Source organism: Aythya marila (assembly GCF_965140915.1).
Source record: "Aythya marila genome assembly, chromosome: 27".
NCBI lineage: Eukaryota > Metazoa > Chordata > Aves > Anseriformes > Anatidae > Aythya > Aythya marila.
This window is the reverse complement of record NC_139068.1, coordinates 425,884-442,837: the sequence shown is the minus strand read 5'-3', so window position 1 is coordinate 442,837 and position 16,954 is coordinate 425,884. Positions and strand designations below refer to the sequence as shown.

At 42.8% G+C, this 16,954-nt stretch overlaps 1 protein-coding gene across 1 annotated transcript in view; it reads right to left on the bottom strand.

The window, feature by feature from the left end:
- Positions 1 to 5,640, bottom strand: part of LOC309887992 (nucleoporin Nup37-like) — a 30,511-nt gene extending 24,871 nt beyond the window's left edge. The window contains 4 exon segments of the mRNA XM_082780126.1: positions 1,810 to 1,882; positions 2,903 to 3,027; positions 4,608 to 4,827; positions 5,188 to 5,640. Of these exon segments, the coding sequence (XP_082636252.1) occupies positions 1,810 to 1,882; positions 2,903 to 3,027; positions 4,608 to 4,763 (354 nt within the window). The 5' untranslated portion in view covers positions 4,764 to 4,827; positions 5,188 to 5,640.
- Between the last annotated feature and the right edge of the window lie 11,314 nt (positions 5,641 to 16,954).

The following is a 16,954-nucleotide window of genomic DNA, read 5'->3' as shown; positions in this document are numbered from 1 at the left end:
CTATCACAGCTGTCACTTTTTCACAATTTTTGGCAAAAACACAAAAATTTGTTGGTCATTAACACCCAGTAATTAAAGCTTTCATATTCATTACACAAGGAAAAAAACACTCATTCATGCCTTGAACCATGCTGAAATTAAGAGACTTGTCACTGATTTTAGCAGACAGTCCATGAGGCCCATTGTTAATCCAAAAAAAAAAAAAAAGAGAGAGAGAGAGACTAGACAGCTGAATTTAGAGACTGTAGTACTGGGTTCTTCTGTGTGATTTGATTATTTCCACTAATTAACCATTCAATTGTCTATATGTTATTAATGAGTCTACCTATTATCTTTCATCCGCGTGCTTACAGACAATTCTATAAATTTCTTGAATTAAAACAGACATACATAATGAGTAAAGTAACTTTATATTCTGCTAAAAAAGTCAAAAGAGTAACTCACACCATCAAAGCTGCTTGTCTACAATATCATAAAACTGGCACGTACTATATAAAATGGTAACTTTGGTTAAGGAGTGACACACATCAACTTACAAGCAAACAACATTAACAATTTCTAGAAATATTTTGCTAGAAGTGCCAGCCAAGCTCTTTGCAACCGTGTCAGTTATCCTACTTCCTGGCTGACAAGGCCATACAAGGTGATGTACCAAGCACGAAGGAAGGAAAAAATGGGAATGTGCACGCATGAAGTGACATAGAACATCTTTTCTGAAATTGAAATACTTTTTATTTTTTAGTAATGTCCATTTTTACTTATATATAGCTTTATTCACTCCATTATTATTTGACCAAGAGTGACATCTGCAATTAATTTACTTTCTGTATGACAAATATTGTCTTATTAGTACATACTGCCAAACCACAAAGGAAAGTCAGTTCTTTTCCCCTTCATATTCAATACACGACTCTCAGAGGCATTATCATATTCCAAAGCACTAAAGAAGGAGCCCTCACCCCTGATTTTTCAGCATTGATTAGCTTTGCTTGTTCTTGTCTGAAACCTCAACAAAAGAAATTCAAACGAACACCTAATTAATATTAATATTTGGACTGGGGTATTGTTTCAAAGGCAAAATTTTGAAGAATATGTACATACCCAAGTGACGTAGGAGTTACAAAGACAAGAATGCCTCACAAACAACAGAAATCTCTTAGACCCGACACCTCTTACATCACTGGTGAAAGAACACTACGCTGAAAGAACAGGAAGCGAAGATGTATTTGAAGGAGTCATTCCCTTTCTTTTTATTTTAGACATAAACAAGTGCTGGCCCATGGCCATGTTTTATATAACTGTCTGCAGTTAAGTACAAAATTCAGCATTCTTTCTTTAAATCTTCTACTGTACGAAATGGTTTCATTGCAACTTTCCTGTTCCCCAAGGAAAGAGACAAAGCATTAAATTTGCTCTCCATATAGACAGGTCTAATAAACAATACCACATAATATTTTACAGGTCTCTATGTAAAGGAACCTTTTCCAACACAGTACTTCAAATTCACCTGTAGAATATTTTTAGACCATGTTTTAGACCACAAATAAACCTCTACTTACTTTTTGTCAATTTGGCTGTTACATAAATATTTTTATATCAAAATATAATATATCTGATAATTAGTTATGCCCACTTTAAAGATATAAAGGTATATTCAATACACTGATCTTTGCTAGAGATGATGGGTCTGCCAGAGTTTAGTGTTCTACATCATACTATACATTAAGAAAAGTGAAGCACAAGGTCAGTGAAAGATTAGACTCCACTAGAAACTAAAGAAATATTCAAAATCAGCTCAGTTACCCTTACCTTATATTCATTCTTGTCCTGCAGGTCTGAAGTAAATAGCCTTAACTTCTTATCAGAAGCTGCTGTACAAAACCTACACTCAACAGAAAAAGAAAAGCCCTTCTGTCAGGTAGCACTGCAATGTTTTCTTTAAAAAAATATGTTAAAAAAATAAACAAATAAAACAACAAACGAAACCAGATCAATCAAGAGTTTCACCCCATTTTAAACCTGCAAAATGACATGCAAAAGGAAATTTAGATTTTCAATCAAACGTATATTCTAATTTTTCTGCTTTGGCATCAAGCATTCAGAGTTATAATTGGAACTTGCCTATAAAATATGGTGTATCAAGTGCCAAGAATACTTTTTAATGGAAAATAATACAAAACATTTTACAAAGCTAAATCGGAATCTACTATGAATTACCTGAAATCTCTCTCATAACTGCCACAGAATTTACCTTGGAGGAAGTGGCTGATAGAAAAAACAGAACCCTCATCATCAGTGTTTTAAATTACATACGGATTAATTTATTAACCAGTCTCCAACTTATTTTAAACAAAAGACTGTAAAAATATTCAGCAGTAATAACCAGTATAGTTTTGAAGAGGCTTACAAGCAATTGAGAACATCTGAATTAATGTTAAGTGCATATTTAATAATTGACCGTTTTTCTAGACTTACAGCTTGACAGGTCTCACAAATAGCATCCGACTTACTCCTAAACATAGCCCATACTATGGAGAACATCACGTGTGATTTTACAAAGCAGGCCACAATACTAGTATTATTCTTACAATGATACATACACACACAACAAAAAGACCAAGTAGATTACAGGTCGATTAAAATTAAAACATCTAGTATCTACAGTGAATCCACTGTGGGGAGGAAAGAGTAAGGGGCTCAGGAAGCAGAACAAAATATATAAGGATGACTAAGAATGAAACTGTTGTTCCAATGGTGTTCACAAACTTCCAACAGCAATTTCTTCAGAGTGAGATTTCAGCTGTAAGCATTAAAGTTAGTTCAATATTAAGGACTTAGAGAAAACAGATATGAGAAAACAGATATGAGACAAGGACTCATTATAGTAATTTATTAGAAATACCTTATCTGGGGAGGTAAAGCATCAAGTCTAGTTTCTGGACTCCATGTTATGGCATCAACTCTGATTCCATGATGAAATGTTCGTAGTGTCTTATATTGCACGCCTTCCACTTCTGCATCCTCTTCCTACAGAAATACTGTAGTTAGCTAATTCAGAATAACAGGTTGATGACTTCTAACAAGTCAGATTGATATGAAGTTGAAAGTTAGATGTGTCTGCTGCGATAAAGAAAGTATTTACTTGAAATATGTAAGTAATTAAGAATCCATGAAATGATTGCAGTTTCAAACCAAACATAGCACAAAACCAAACCTACATTGCACAAAAAGAAGATTTGCAAGAGGAACATGCTGAGCCCATTCTTTGGGCTCAACATCGGCATAGATACAACCAGAACGACTGACAACAGCATGATAAGCACACACTGCAATGCGAAATAATGGGAACAAAAGCAAGGAGGCCATGTAGGCTATCTTCTCTCCCAGTTGTTTTTACTTTATGGAAAAATGCTAGAACAACCTGGTTGTTCTAGAAGAACAGCAGCAGGTAGAAAGGTACCCTTCATCATTTAACATGACCAAAATTACTATCTTGGCTATTCTTCCCAATGGTGAGGGAACTGGATGGTGGCAAAGATGAAACAATTGCTGGGACTGTGGACTTAATGAATCAACTGATCTCCAAAAAATTCTCAAAACATCCAGTGTAGTACCTCAAAATATAGGAAGGCTATTTTGACGAAATGTTCTCTATGGCACAATTCTGCTTTAAGGAAAAAAATCTCTCTGTATACACTCTGCATAATGTAGAAGCTAGGAAGGACCTAGGTGATTTTCAGAAAATTTCCAACAGTAAGACTTTAGGGAATAATAAAGACCAGTTATACTATTTTCTGTGTTAGATAGTAAAGTATAAAAATAGTACCATGTAACAGAGAAGTGAGCTCAAGAAAAAAAAAAGTAAAAATAGATTCCAAAGATGAGAGTGTTCTACTCGATTTTCAAGCATCCAGGGAAAAAAAAAAAGTGCGTTGTAAAAAAAAAAAAAAGAAGTATTACGTATAAATATACACAGTATACTATTCTACTTTTTAAAAATTTTCACAATATGGTGACTGGAAATAATGTCAAGGTAAAAAAACATATTTTACTGTTTCTAACATTCTGTGAGAGAGATGTAAAAAAAGTAACCTAGAAAGCAGATGTATATTAAGTAATTATTTGCCACTGTCCTTCCTTGAAAGAAATGTCTCTAAACTTTGGAAATTATTCCTTTCTATTCCGGGTATTTTAAATCTTTGCTGCTTTGATAGCTACCTGAAAGCTTTAAAAAAATAAAACACCATACAGCAAATGTTAAGTTACATATTTCCAAAGCTACCTGCTTAAGTTCCCAGGTAGTAGTCACAAACATTTACAAGAAATACTGAACTGGGATTACTCTTCCAGTAGAGCACTCCTGTTTTCATTGCAGCCTACTCAAAAAGAACTTTACACCAGCAGGATGCTAATACCAATATGTATTTATATATACATTTTTTTCTCTTTTAGACCAAATATCCCAAAGTCATTAATGTAATAAAGGAGTAAAACACTTCCTGGCAAAATGGGGAAGGAAAGAAACAGGAAGGTGACTTTAGTCTTTGTCAGAGGACATGCTGTCAGTTTCATGAAGCAACTAATAAAAGCAATAAACAAAAACTAACCTGAAATCTACACGTCCCTACAACTACATAATTATTGCCACCATATGCAATGAGGGAACATGCATCTCCACTATCAAATGGATTGAATTTTATCACGTGCACATAATCTTCACAGTCCACAGTGTAAGCAGCATTTCTAGTAGAATCTTGCTTCATTTTCAGGGGACTATGTCAAAGTATCGTGGAAGTGACGTCTTCTTCAGGATGAAGGTCAATGTTCCTATATGGAAAGTATTAAAAAGCATGCATTACGTATTTGCATAAAGAAAAAAAGTATTTGTGGCACAACAAATCAAGATTTCTTGTAACACCATATTTATGGACACAAAAGGTCAACTTAAGCTCGTTATATCCAGATTTAACATGTAATTCCAACAATCAAGAGATTAACTAACCTAACTGACCTAATTCACTAACAGACATTCAAAACTTTTTCTACAGACATCAGTAACAACTGCAGATTTTGTGCTACTGATGGCAACCTATCAAGACATGGGATTAAGTAACTCTACGTACCAGAAAAGTTACATACGTAATTTTAAAAATTTCAACCAAATGACAACAAACTATGTATTATTACCTTCAAATTCTCTTCCCTGGTGAACCTCTTTAAAGGACAATAGGTATCTAACTAAAAGCAGAATTAAACCCACCAAACTCTAAATGCAAACACTATTCTGCAGAATACTTGTTTCATGACATAAGCCAACCCAACTGCAAACAGTGCCTCTATGCCTCTGTACTTGCACAGAAAAAGTTAATTTTCAACTGGATCAAAAGTATACTTAAACATTAATGCTTTACTCTATTCAAGCACTTTTCAAGAAAATCAGACTCCTTTGCTTGCACACAGGAGGCTGATACACAACTGATTTGGGGATCATCCCAGACTTGACATCAGCGTGCACCTTTTGAGAAATTACCATTTTCTCCATGTGCAGCATGGAAAGATAGCTTTAAACTTCAGACCCTTGTCATATTTTGTTGTGTTGTGTACGTTAGCCACATAACTGGCAACGCAACGCTCCTAAGGCCAAACACAACTCCTCGCCACCTCGAAGGCTCCCCACCACGGCAGACCCCATGCCTTGGGGCAGCACCAGGGGAACAACCCGGCCGTGTGGCTCAGCCCCCCTTCCCGCACCCTTCACCTTCCCGCTCCCTCCTTTTCCCTTGGGGGCCCAGCGGCTGCCCCAAAGGAGCCCATCCCACACCGTGCGGCCCCACAACGCTACCAGCAAGGGCCCGGCCCCAACCCCCGGCGCAGCCCCGCTCCTGCTCGGGCCCGGGGGAAAGCACCGAGCCCTCTGCGGCTCCTCCGGGCCCTCCCCACGCACCTCTCCGGCCCCGCACGGCCGCGGTTCCCGGCAGCGCCTCCCAGTCCCGTGCCACACCCTGTGCTTCCGGGGCAGCGGCCCTGCGCTCCCTAATTGGGCGGCAGTGGAGGATTTAAATTAAAACCGGCGGAAAGGGCCACTAGACGGCTCGCACCGGAGCCCTGCCGGCAGCCCCGGCCTCCTGAGGGCTGCCCGCCCGAGGCGGGCGGGGGCAGCCTCAGCCCGCTGGGACCTCGCGGCGTGCCCGGGGAGCCGGGCGGTGGGGAAGCGGGGGGGACCCTCGGAGCTTGGGGTGGGTCCCGGGTGGTGGTGGCGATGCCGGCACGTAATGCCGGGTATAGGGTCCAGGGCTTGTCCTGCGGGCTTTTTGGGGTTGTTAGGGTGGGTGCTGGCTCCCAGTGACTTGTATTGTTTTTCAGAAGCGTTTCCCGCTGAGGAGAGTGAGGGGGTAGAAACCCCTTATCGAGAGTTTGTTATGCCTGCCCTAGGCTGATTTGTACCTATCAAACAGTTTTGTTTGCTATGGCTCCTGTTTTTTTGTTCATGTCAAAGTAAAATGGGGTAAAATAAAGCAAATTAACTTACTTGGAGGGGGCCTGCAAGAAAGATAAGGAGGGACTGTTCATCAAGGAGTGTTCATAAGACAAGGGAGAATAGGTTAAAAGTTAAATAACTTTTAACTTTAATAACTTAAATAAAACTTGTGGCTTTACATTAGATATTGGGAAGAAATTGTTTGCTTAGACAATGGTGAGGTGCTGGCACAGGTTGCCCAGAGAAGCCGTGGATGCCCCATCCCTGGAGGTGTTCAAGGCCAGGCTGCATGGGGCCCTGGGCAACCTGATATGGTGGGAGGTGTCCCTGCCCGTGACTTTCCATGGTTGGAAACTGATGGTTGTTAAGGGCCCTTCCAACCCAAACCATACTGTGATTCTAACTCTTCCTCTGCAAACATCTTGGTAAGTAAGTTGTTGCTTTGTCTTGCTTGTTGCAAGATGTCTCTTTGTTTTTCCCACCCCTCTCCTGTTCCTGATCATACTAATTACCAATAAATAAATAAGTGCAGTGGCAGTGTTAACAAGATGAAATAAGGGGAAAGGTTGGGTTTGTGTTCTGAAAGTAAAAGACGGGGGTCATGATTGTGTACTGCATGCAGCGTTAGGGAATTGTGTTTCAGAAATTAATGGGTTTAGAGAAGGCAGTTGAAGAGTCTCAGGTACTTTTGGCTTAGTAAATGCAAGAAAGTGAAAGACCAAAGCACGAAATAGTCAAATTCAAAACTGATGTTGAAACTCGTTTCCAAAGGAAATAGGGAGAATGATGACTTATGGGAGGAAAGGAAAAAGGTTTTGTGCATAGATAACAACAACAACAAATCAGATTTTTTTTTAATAACTTGGAAACAATAGTGAATGTCATCTTTACAGTTTTAAACTGTTTTAATAGATATGGACTGGACAAGCAGTGAAAGCAGGTAGTGCTGAAGATACACTTTAGGGTATTCAGATTGGGTCCTTGTGGAGACAAGAGTGTCCTTTGTAATAACTTTCATTCTTTCAAGTTAGTAAAATATACAAGGAGAATAAGGGGTCTTTATGAAGATGTAATACACAATAAATGTTAGTTCATTGTCTTTTGTATTATAAAAACAAGGAGTTCTGTTTGAGGAACGGGAGTTGTGAAAACTCCCTGCTGAAGTAAGGAGCTGTGTAATGCTTGGCTAGACACTATGAAAATTCTTTTGCTTAATGTAACAAAAAAGAGAACCCCCTCCCCTTCTCTCCTTCTGCATCTCAGTTGCCTCTTTTGTTCAAAGACCCTGCTGCAAAGCTCATGTAACCATCTCCTGATAAGTTGCTAAACTAGTGTATCAACATCCTGCCTTCCTGTCTCACGCTGGGCCAACATGACCAAATAAAGAAAGAAGTTGAGCCACAACGCGGAGGAAGACTACGACCTTCATCTTCACGACCACCAGAGGGACAGAGACGACCCCCTAGCAACAGTACGCGCAGTCGCAGAATATACCAGGATGTGCTGCATAATCCCGGAATTACCAAGATATAAAAAGGGACCCTGGTGGGGGTGAGGTGCGCGCCGTTGGCGGAGCCGAGACTCCCCGGCCGCCCAGCGCTGTTTTGCTTGATGTTGCTTACTCAATAAATTCCTTTCTATTATTAATGCAATACTCTCTGAAAATTAATTAAGGGGGCAACTTATAACAAATTTGGTGCTGTGACTCAGATGAAGGCAATCTGATTGAAAGACCTTCAGAGGGGGCGCCCCGCTGATTTCAGCGGCCTTCGCTAGGACTAATTTCATTCAAATCCTTCACCGACGAACCCTAAATTCGGCAGCAAGCAAATAAAGCCGGCAACCCCTAGTAATCTTTGTGCACGAAGACCGAACGAAGACTCAGGAGTGAGTAAGTATAGGCCGGTGATCCGTTTGGTTGGGGTTGGGTATCCTGGAGCGTGTCGCTGTGAGACATCCAATTGCGGACGAAGCGAGTGTGGACCCCTCGGTAGTGCGGTTCCCACATCCTGCGAGGGACAGGGCCACGAAAAGGGGGAAGCGATTTGTGTGTGTGTGTGAAGGCGCTCCAGAAGATGGGACAGAAGAAGAGTAAGCCTTCTGGTCCCATGGGCGGGGTAATGACAGATGTTAGGTTACCCCAGGATTAATGATTAAAAATTGGGAAGATTCCCCTTTTAGGCGGGGAAGGAATAAAGTAAAAATGATACATTATTGTGTTGAAGTTTGGGGTGGTAAACAGATTTGAGAAGACCACCTTTACTGGCCCGTATTTGGGTCCTTTGAAGATTGGGTTTGCCAGGCCCTAAATATTTATGTAAACTCAAAGGAACCTTTTAGTTTGGAAGAAAGTGAATATGCACATTTGTGGATCAGCTCGGAAACTCGAGCCAGTTTATATCCTCTAAAAGAAAAAGGAGGGGATTGGAGGTGCTAGAAAAAACAAGAATTAGAGATCCCAGCCCCACTGCCTCCCTATATTCCACCACCCCCACCTGCAGCCCCTCTGACTCCCGGGCTTCCTAATCCGCAACCCCAGGGAGACTCTGATAGCGACTCTGACTCTAGCGCTCAGGGACCAGTGACTAGGAATATGTGGCCGTCCCCATTAATTCCAGGGATGTCCGAGATTTTAAGAAAGAGACAGGAGGAGGGTAAGCGAGCTTTAACGGCAACTGGCATAATGTTTCCAGCTGCTGAGGAATAATTCTAACTGGAATAACAACTGTACATTTTATATTGTATATATAAAAGCCTGGGCATTTTTGTTAAAGTGTTCTTTTATACATATGTTAATATGTAAATATGTAAATATAAGAACTGCCATTGAGGTGTATGTCTAAGGGAACAAAATTTGCCCAGGCATATTATCGGCTCATCAGGTTTAAATGTCCCCAGTGTAATTGTCTACAGGCAGTTAATTTACAGTGGTCTGTTTTTACTTGTGTATCTGTATATTGTGGATTTTGGAGGGATTGGGATTGACTAGTAAAGAGCTTCTAGGAAAACGGTGGAATATTAACCACTGTAGATTACAATAGGAAAAGTTCAAAGCAAAGAAATCCCAAGGAAAAGACTCCTAGGATGTATACTAACACATTGGAGGGATATAGTGGGGTGAGAGGGTACAGAAAGTAAAAGAACTCTTATCAAATATTGTAATCAGTGGTGGCCACTTTATAAACTAGAGGATGGAGCGGAGTGGCCCCTAAATGGAACTACTGATTATAACACCATATTACAGTCAATGTTGTTTTTGTGGAAAGAAGGAAAACAGGATGAAATGTTGTATATTGATGTTGTTTCAGCATCTTGGAGGGAAAAGGTATGGAATTAAGTTGGCCCATGACCGAGCCTTTGATGTCGGCATTAGAAAAGTAAAGGCTAGAGAAAGATAAAGGAAGTGTTAAAAGGTTTGTTGAAAGTGTTAAAGGTATTCGAAGTTGAATGAGCAGGGAAAGGTGATGTAGACATTATCTAAGTAACAGTCTAGAAGTTTTGGTATATTTGCATATTTGCTGTGGTGTTTGTTCAGTTTCCCAAGCATCGGGGAAGGGGGAACAGCCTGCTCCACCAGAGGCCTCTCCAGCGGCCGCAGGGGGGCTTCGGCTCCAGCGCCTGGAGCGCCTCCTCCCCCTCCTTCTGCACTGACTTTGGTGTCTGCGGGGGGGGGTTTCTCGCTCTCCTAGCCACTGTTGAGCAGCAGGTTTTTGTTTGTTTCTTTGTTTGTTTGTTTTCGTGGATGTGCTCTCACAGAGGCACGGACTGTGTTGCTATGGCTTGGCTCTGGGCAGCAGTGGGCCCCTTTAGGGCCAGATGAAATTGTCCCTTATCTACCACGGGGAGGTTTCTGTTTTTGTTTTGTTTTGCTTTGTTTTGTTTTTTTCACGGGGGCTGCCACTGCAGTTTCGCACCCCCACACCCCTCACACCCCCCCGAACCTTGCCATCAAACCCAATACACTGGGGCAGCTAAGTCATTACTGACTTGTAAAGTATCAGGGATTAAATTAACTAATGAAACCCTAAATGTGATGGGGGTAGAAGGGACTGGGATAATAGTGCCACTTTTGGGGGATACCAAGCTGAGACTAGGGGATAAAATGATCACGGGGCAATTATTGTATGTATCCAAGGCAGAGACTAACTTGTTGGGAAGGGATTTGATGATTAAATTGGGCATTCAAATAGTAAATTGTTAGACTGGAATAACAGTGTTATTAATGGAGTGCTCTCTGGCCCTGAGAGCAAACATACATGTATATTCACCTCTGACTGGAAAGACCCTGAAATGGGGGCGGAAGCAACAATATAGGTGGACAATTTTACCTCAGGGGTTTACAGGGCCAACTATCTATTTGGGTAAATTCTAAAAAGATTTTGGAGTAATTACAACCTCTCAAGGAGGTATTAATGTTATAAATATGTGGATCATTTTAAGGAAAATCGATACTCCCTGATGGGAGAGAAATGCTGAATAAAGTGATAATGAGGCAAATATTAACTGTTTTACATCAGAAGAGTCATTGGGAGGTGCAAGCAATGTGTGATGTTGTTCTAAGAAAGCATGTCTGTGTAGGAATATATACTTTAGGGAAGCACACATGCAGAGGATGTACTACTATATGTCAAAAGGTAAATAAAAAGGTCTTCTGTAACCTATCTAGAGGGGGATGGGAGCCAGGGCTTTGACCTTTCTAAAGTATACAGGTAGACTTTACTGAGTTACTTGTTTGTCCTAATTGACCACGTGACTGAATGGGTGTAAAGTTTTACTGCAAGGATTAAAGCAGGCCTTAGAGATTGAGTGGGATTTTCACAGCCCCTGGCACCCCTCCTCTTCTGGAAAGGTAGAGCGAATGAATGGTGAAATTAAGAAACAACTAACAAAACTTGTGCTGGAAACTAAGGCTTTTTGGGTAAAATGCTTCCCCCTTGCACTGTTAAACATATGGATGCAGCCCAGAACTGATGTAGGAATTTCTCCTTTTGAAATGCTATATGGTATGCCCTATGACTCGGAATTGCCACTTGATCACCCTCAATTCTAATTAAGACTTGGAAAGAGACTTTTTTAACACCACTATGGGGAAGGCCCCTATGTTGTTTTGCTTACCACAGAAACAGCTATTCGAACTGCGCAGAAAGGATGGACGCATGCCAGCCGTGTGAAAGGACCAGTCCGGGAAGGTAAATGGGAGGCAGCTCCAGGCCCTGATGACTTCAAGCTGACACTAAGACGGACTCGATAAGTATTGTGTATTATCTGTGTATCGTGGGAAGGGGAGGAGGCCCTGTTTCAAAGGCTCCCTAGTAGGTTCCCCTGAAGAACACTGCTGCTGCCAAGAAGAACCGATACCTTGTAGTTCGCTGCAACCGAACTGACAAGCGAGGCAGAGAAGTGAAAACGGTGGGGGACGGAGGGGCCGACAATTTAGATGGGCTCCAACCACCTCCTACGATACATGGGAGTCAGTATCATCGTTTTGGTCAGCTATGGGTCTGCGCATCCCCACCAGCCTTTTAAATGGAGCTTAATCAGATGGGAGGATCAATCCAGCAAACAACGACAGCGGGTGCTCCCAGTTTCCGCATCACATTATGTGACCTGGCATCAGTGCAGCCCTGCTTTAACCGATCAGGATTTTATTTCTGCCCAAGTTCTAACCCAGGAAAGGTGTACTGTAATTATCCAAACGCATATTATTGTGCATACTGGGGGTGTGAAACCATTGCTACGGACTGGACACTCGGGGCTGGTCGGAATAAATTCTTACAAGTGGGATATGGGCCGCAAGGTTGTAACTGACAAGTGGATCCCCGTTACAGGTGGCAAGGGCATGATATAGGGTATACAGGAACCTTCCACGGAAATGAAGAAATTTGCAAGGTTCTATATATAAATATAACAAACTTGGACGATACTAGCTGGGTACTAGGAAAAATGTCAGATTTTACGAACACGGAACAGATAGGGGAGGACTCATACTAATAAAAAGAAGGATGCTGATAGGCTCAGGCAGTAGGACCAAATGAGGTATTGTCAGAAAGTGTCCAGGGAATCCAGCCTGCGGAAAATACTACAGTGGCAACCCTCAGCAGCCCTATGAGCTCAGGTAAAGCCAAGAATGATAACATAGCTGAGAATAACATATGGGGGGGGGTCATGAATGCTAGCTACCAATTATTAAACAAAACAAACCCAAATGTAACAAAACACTGTTGATTATGCTTTAGTATAAGGCCTTCATATTATGATGCTATCAGGGATCCTGGGGAGCCCACCCGCACAAACAAGAACAGCCCTCTACATTGCAGTTGGGGAAAAGACATAAGGGTAACACTAACACAAGTCACTGGAGGTGGTAGGTGTGTGGGCACGGTTCCTAGTGGGAAGTGTCACCTATGTAATACCATGGAGAATGGAAAACAATCAACCGAGTGGCTAATCCCAGCCAACAACGCTAGGTGGGTTTGTTCGTCAGTGGGCGTAACTCCTTGTCTATCACTAAAACTCTTTAATGCGTCTCGTGATTTTTGTATACAGGTGATAATTATACCAAGGATTCTATACCACCCTGAGGATTGTATGTATACCCAGCACACAGTGGCAAGTTATCATCTGGAAAGACGGGAACCATTCACGGCTCTAACTTTGGCCACCCTAATAATCCTGGGAGGAGCTGGAGTGGGGACCAGGGTAGCCTCATTGGTTAAACAAAATCAAGAATTTACTTCCTTACGCGTTGCTGTGGACGAGGACCTGACCCAAATTGAACAATCCATCTCGGCCCTGGAAAATCTATCAGGTCACTTTCAGAGGTAGTGTTACAAAATCGTAGGGGATTAGATTTGGTATTTTTCAACAGGACGGGCTGTTTGCAGCCCTGAAAGAGGAATGCTGTGTATGCTGATCACACCGGAGTGGTAAGAGATACAATGGCAAGACCCAGGGAAGGGTTGGAAAAAAGGAAATGGGAGAATGAAGCCCGACAGAGCTGGTACGAATCTTGGTTTAATTATTCACCTTGGCTTACTACTTTATTATCAACAATAGCAGGACCTTTGTTGTTGTTAATAATAGCACTAACTTTTGGACCATGTATTTTTAATAAATTGATTGCGATTGTAAAGGGATGTTTAGAAGCGGCACATCTAATGCTCATACATGCCAAATACGAGCCAATAAGTACCAACAAAGGAATCAAGGAAACATTAGTTCTTAGTAGCCAGGCATTGCAGAGCTTCAATGAACAAAATGAGTAACTAAAAGAAAAAGGAGGGATTGTAATACACAATAAATGTTAGTTCATTGTCTTTTGTATTATAAAAACAAGGAGTTCTGTTTGAGGAACGGGAGTTGTGAAAACTCCCTGCTGAAGTAAGGAGCTGTATAATGCTTTGCTAGACACTATGAAAATTCTTTTGCTTAATGTAACAAAAAAGAGAACCCCCTCCCCTTCTCTCCTTCTGCATCTCAGTAGCCTCTTTTGTTAAAAAAACACTGCTGCAAAGTTCATGTAACCATCTCCTGATAAGTTGTTAAACTTGTGTATCAACATCTTGCCTTCCTGTCTCATGCTGGGCCAACATGACCAAATAAAGAAAGAAGTTGAGCCACAACGCGGAGGAAGACTACGACCTTCATCTTCACGACCACCAGAGGGACAGAGACGACCCCCTAGCAACAGTGCGCGCAGTCGCAGAATATACCAGGATGTGCTGCGTAATCCCAGAATTACCAAGATATAAAAAGGGACCCTGGTGGGGGTGAGGTGCGCGCCGTTGGCGGAGCCGAGACTCCCCGGCCGCCCAGCGCTGTTTTGCTTGATGTTGCTTACTCAATAAATTCCTTTCTATTATTAATACAATGCTCTCTGAAAATTAATTAAGGGGGCAACTTATAACAAGAAGGTCACGTTTCATCATATCATGCGGCCCTAGCATTGTTCCATATTGACACGAATCAGATGAACTCATTTCACACTATTAAGCTGTCTTATCACTGCAAGCATATCTCAATACCACCTTCCTTCCCTCTACAGGATGTAACTGCGCAAAAACAACATTTTTATTCCCACAACCTTGATCCCCTTACCCTGAAATCCTTATTCCCCTTAAACCTAACAACTCTAACCACAACCCTAACCCTTATTATCAACCCCCTAACGCTAATGACACTGACCTTAATCCAAACCCCAAACTGCCCCTAACCCCAGACAACCAACAACGAAACACACACACACAAAGATGGAAACTACAAAAAAGGCAAAACCCTGGATACAGGCCCCAAATCACAAATACGCAACCAAAATGCTACAGAAAAGCCCCAGATGCAGGCCCCAAATGCTACAGAAAAGCCCCCAAACCCAGGCTGCAGAAGTCTACAAGCAGGCCCCAAACTGCCAACAGAAGCAGGAACCAACCACACCCAGATGCAGACCCCAACTGCCCACAAGCAGCTCCTACCCCACCACCCCCTCCCAAGAACTGGACTCCACCCAGACACTGGCCCAAGACCCGGGCCCGCCCCCCGCCCCCCTCACCCCCCCACCCTCCCCCCCGACACAGGTGTACAAGCAGCTCACAACCCGCCCCTTCAGAGACCGGTCCCACCCCCCCCACCCCCCCCAAGACATGGGATGCAGAGGTGTACAACCAACTCCCAACTCCCTCCCCCTCAAAGGGAGGCCCCAAAGACCCCCAAATGGAGGCTCCTAGAGTGAACAAGCACCTCCCAACTCCCCCAGGCACAGGCACCCCCCCCCCCCAAACACAGGCCACAAAGGTGTATAAACAGCCCAGACCCCCCTCCAAGACCCAGGCCCCTATAGTGTACAAGCAGCTCCCAACCACCCACAGATGCAGGCCCCAACCCCTCTCAAAAGGGAGGCACCTAGAATGCATGAGCAGCTCCCAACCCCCCTAAACATAGGTCCAAAAGTGCACAAGCAGCTCCCAACCCCCTCAAATACAGACCCCAAAAGTGTACAAGTAGCTCCCCCCCTGAGACAGGACCCAAAGGTGTACAACCAGTTCCCAACACCCCTGAGACACAGCCCCCAACCCCCCCCAGACACAGAGCCCCAAATTCTACAAGCAGCTCCCAACCCCTGCAAGGCAGGCCCCCTACCCTATACAAGCAGCTCCCAAACCTCCCCCCCCCCGAGGGAGGCCCCCAAGCCCCCCCAAACACAGGCCCCTACAGTGTACAAGCAGCTCCCAGCCACCCCCAGATGCTGGCCCCAAAGTTGTACAAACAGCTCCCAGCCAGCCTGCAGAAACAGATTCCTACATTGTGTTATAAATTAGACCACACAATTTACAGGTCTATTGTAATTATTTTATTAATCAAGTAAGCAGACACAAGCAAAACAGCGCTGGGCGGCTGGGGAGTCTCCGCTCCGCAACAGCACGCACCTTCCCTTTCCAGGGTAGCTATTTTATAGCAGTCGAGTTCCAGCTTATCGAGACCTATTGAACTGGCTGAGGCTGCGCAGTTTATTGTTGAGAGGGGGGGTCGTTGTTCCTCTGCTGGTGTTCACACGTTGTGCTCGTATTCAGGTGGGGGTAATGAAGCGGCAGACAGGATGTCTGGTTTCACTCAAGGATGTGTATCCAATACTCCCTCCTGTTATCTGCTTGCTTTAATCCTCCCCTTTACCAAGGCCGTTAATTTGTACAACCTTATCTCTTCAGCAGTTTCTCCAAATTCCTCAAAGACAATGAACAAACCCCCCACTAATTTATCACAATCCCTCCTTTTTCTTTTTCAAACATATTTTGTTCATTGAATTTCTGCAATATCTGCTTACTGAGCATCAAAGTTTCTGCGTTGTCCTCCTCCTGCTCAAGAGATTCATAGTTAGCACGCACAAGCATAAGATGAGCAGCTTCTAATCGACTTTTAACAATTGCGATTACTTGATTGAATATACATGGTCCAAAAGTCAGTGTTAATATAAGTAACAACAAGGGGGCCCTGCTATGGTTGATAGCAGGGTAGTAAGCCAAGGTGAGTAATTAAACCAGGATTCATACCGATTCTGACGAGCCTCATTTTCCCTTTTGTGTTTTTCTAATCCTTCCCGCAATTTAGTCATTGTATCTCTTACCACCCCAGTATGATCTGCATATACACAACATTCTTCACGTAGGGCTGCACACAGTCCTCCTTGTTGTAAGAAAATCAAATCCAACCCTCTACGGTTTTGGAGTACCACTTCGGATAATGACCTAACCGATTTTTCCAGAGCTGTTATTGATTGCTCTATACGGGCCAGATCCTCATCTACGGCAATGCGTAGAGAAGTAAATTCCTGGCTTTGTTTTATCAGGGAAGCAATTCCAGTTCCTGCACCTGCAGCCCCAAGGGCCATTAAAGTGGCTAAGGTGACAGCTGTAATAGGCTCCCTCTTTACCAGATGGTATTCAGCCACTGTGTGATAGGTATACATATACTCTTCAGTGTGGTATA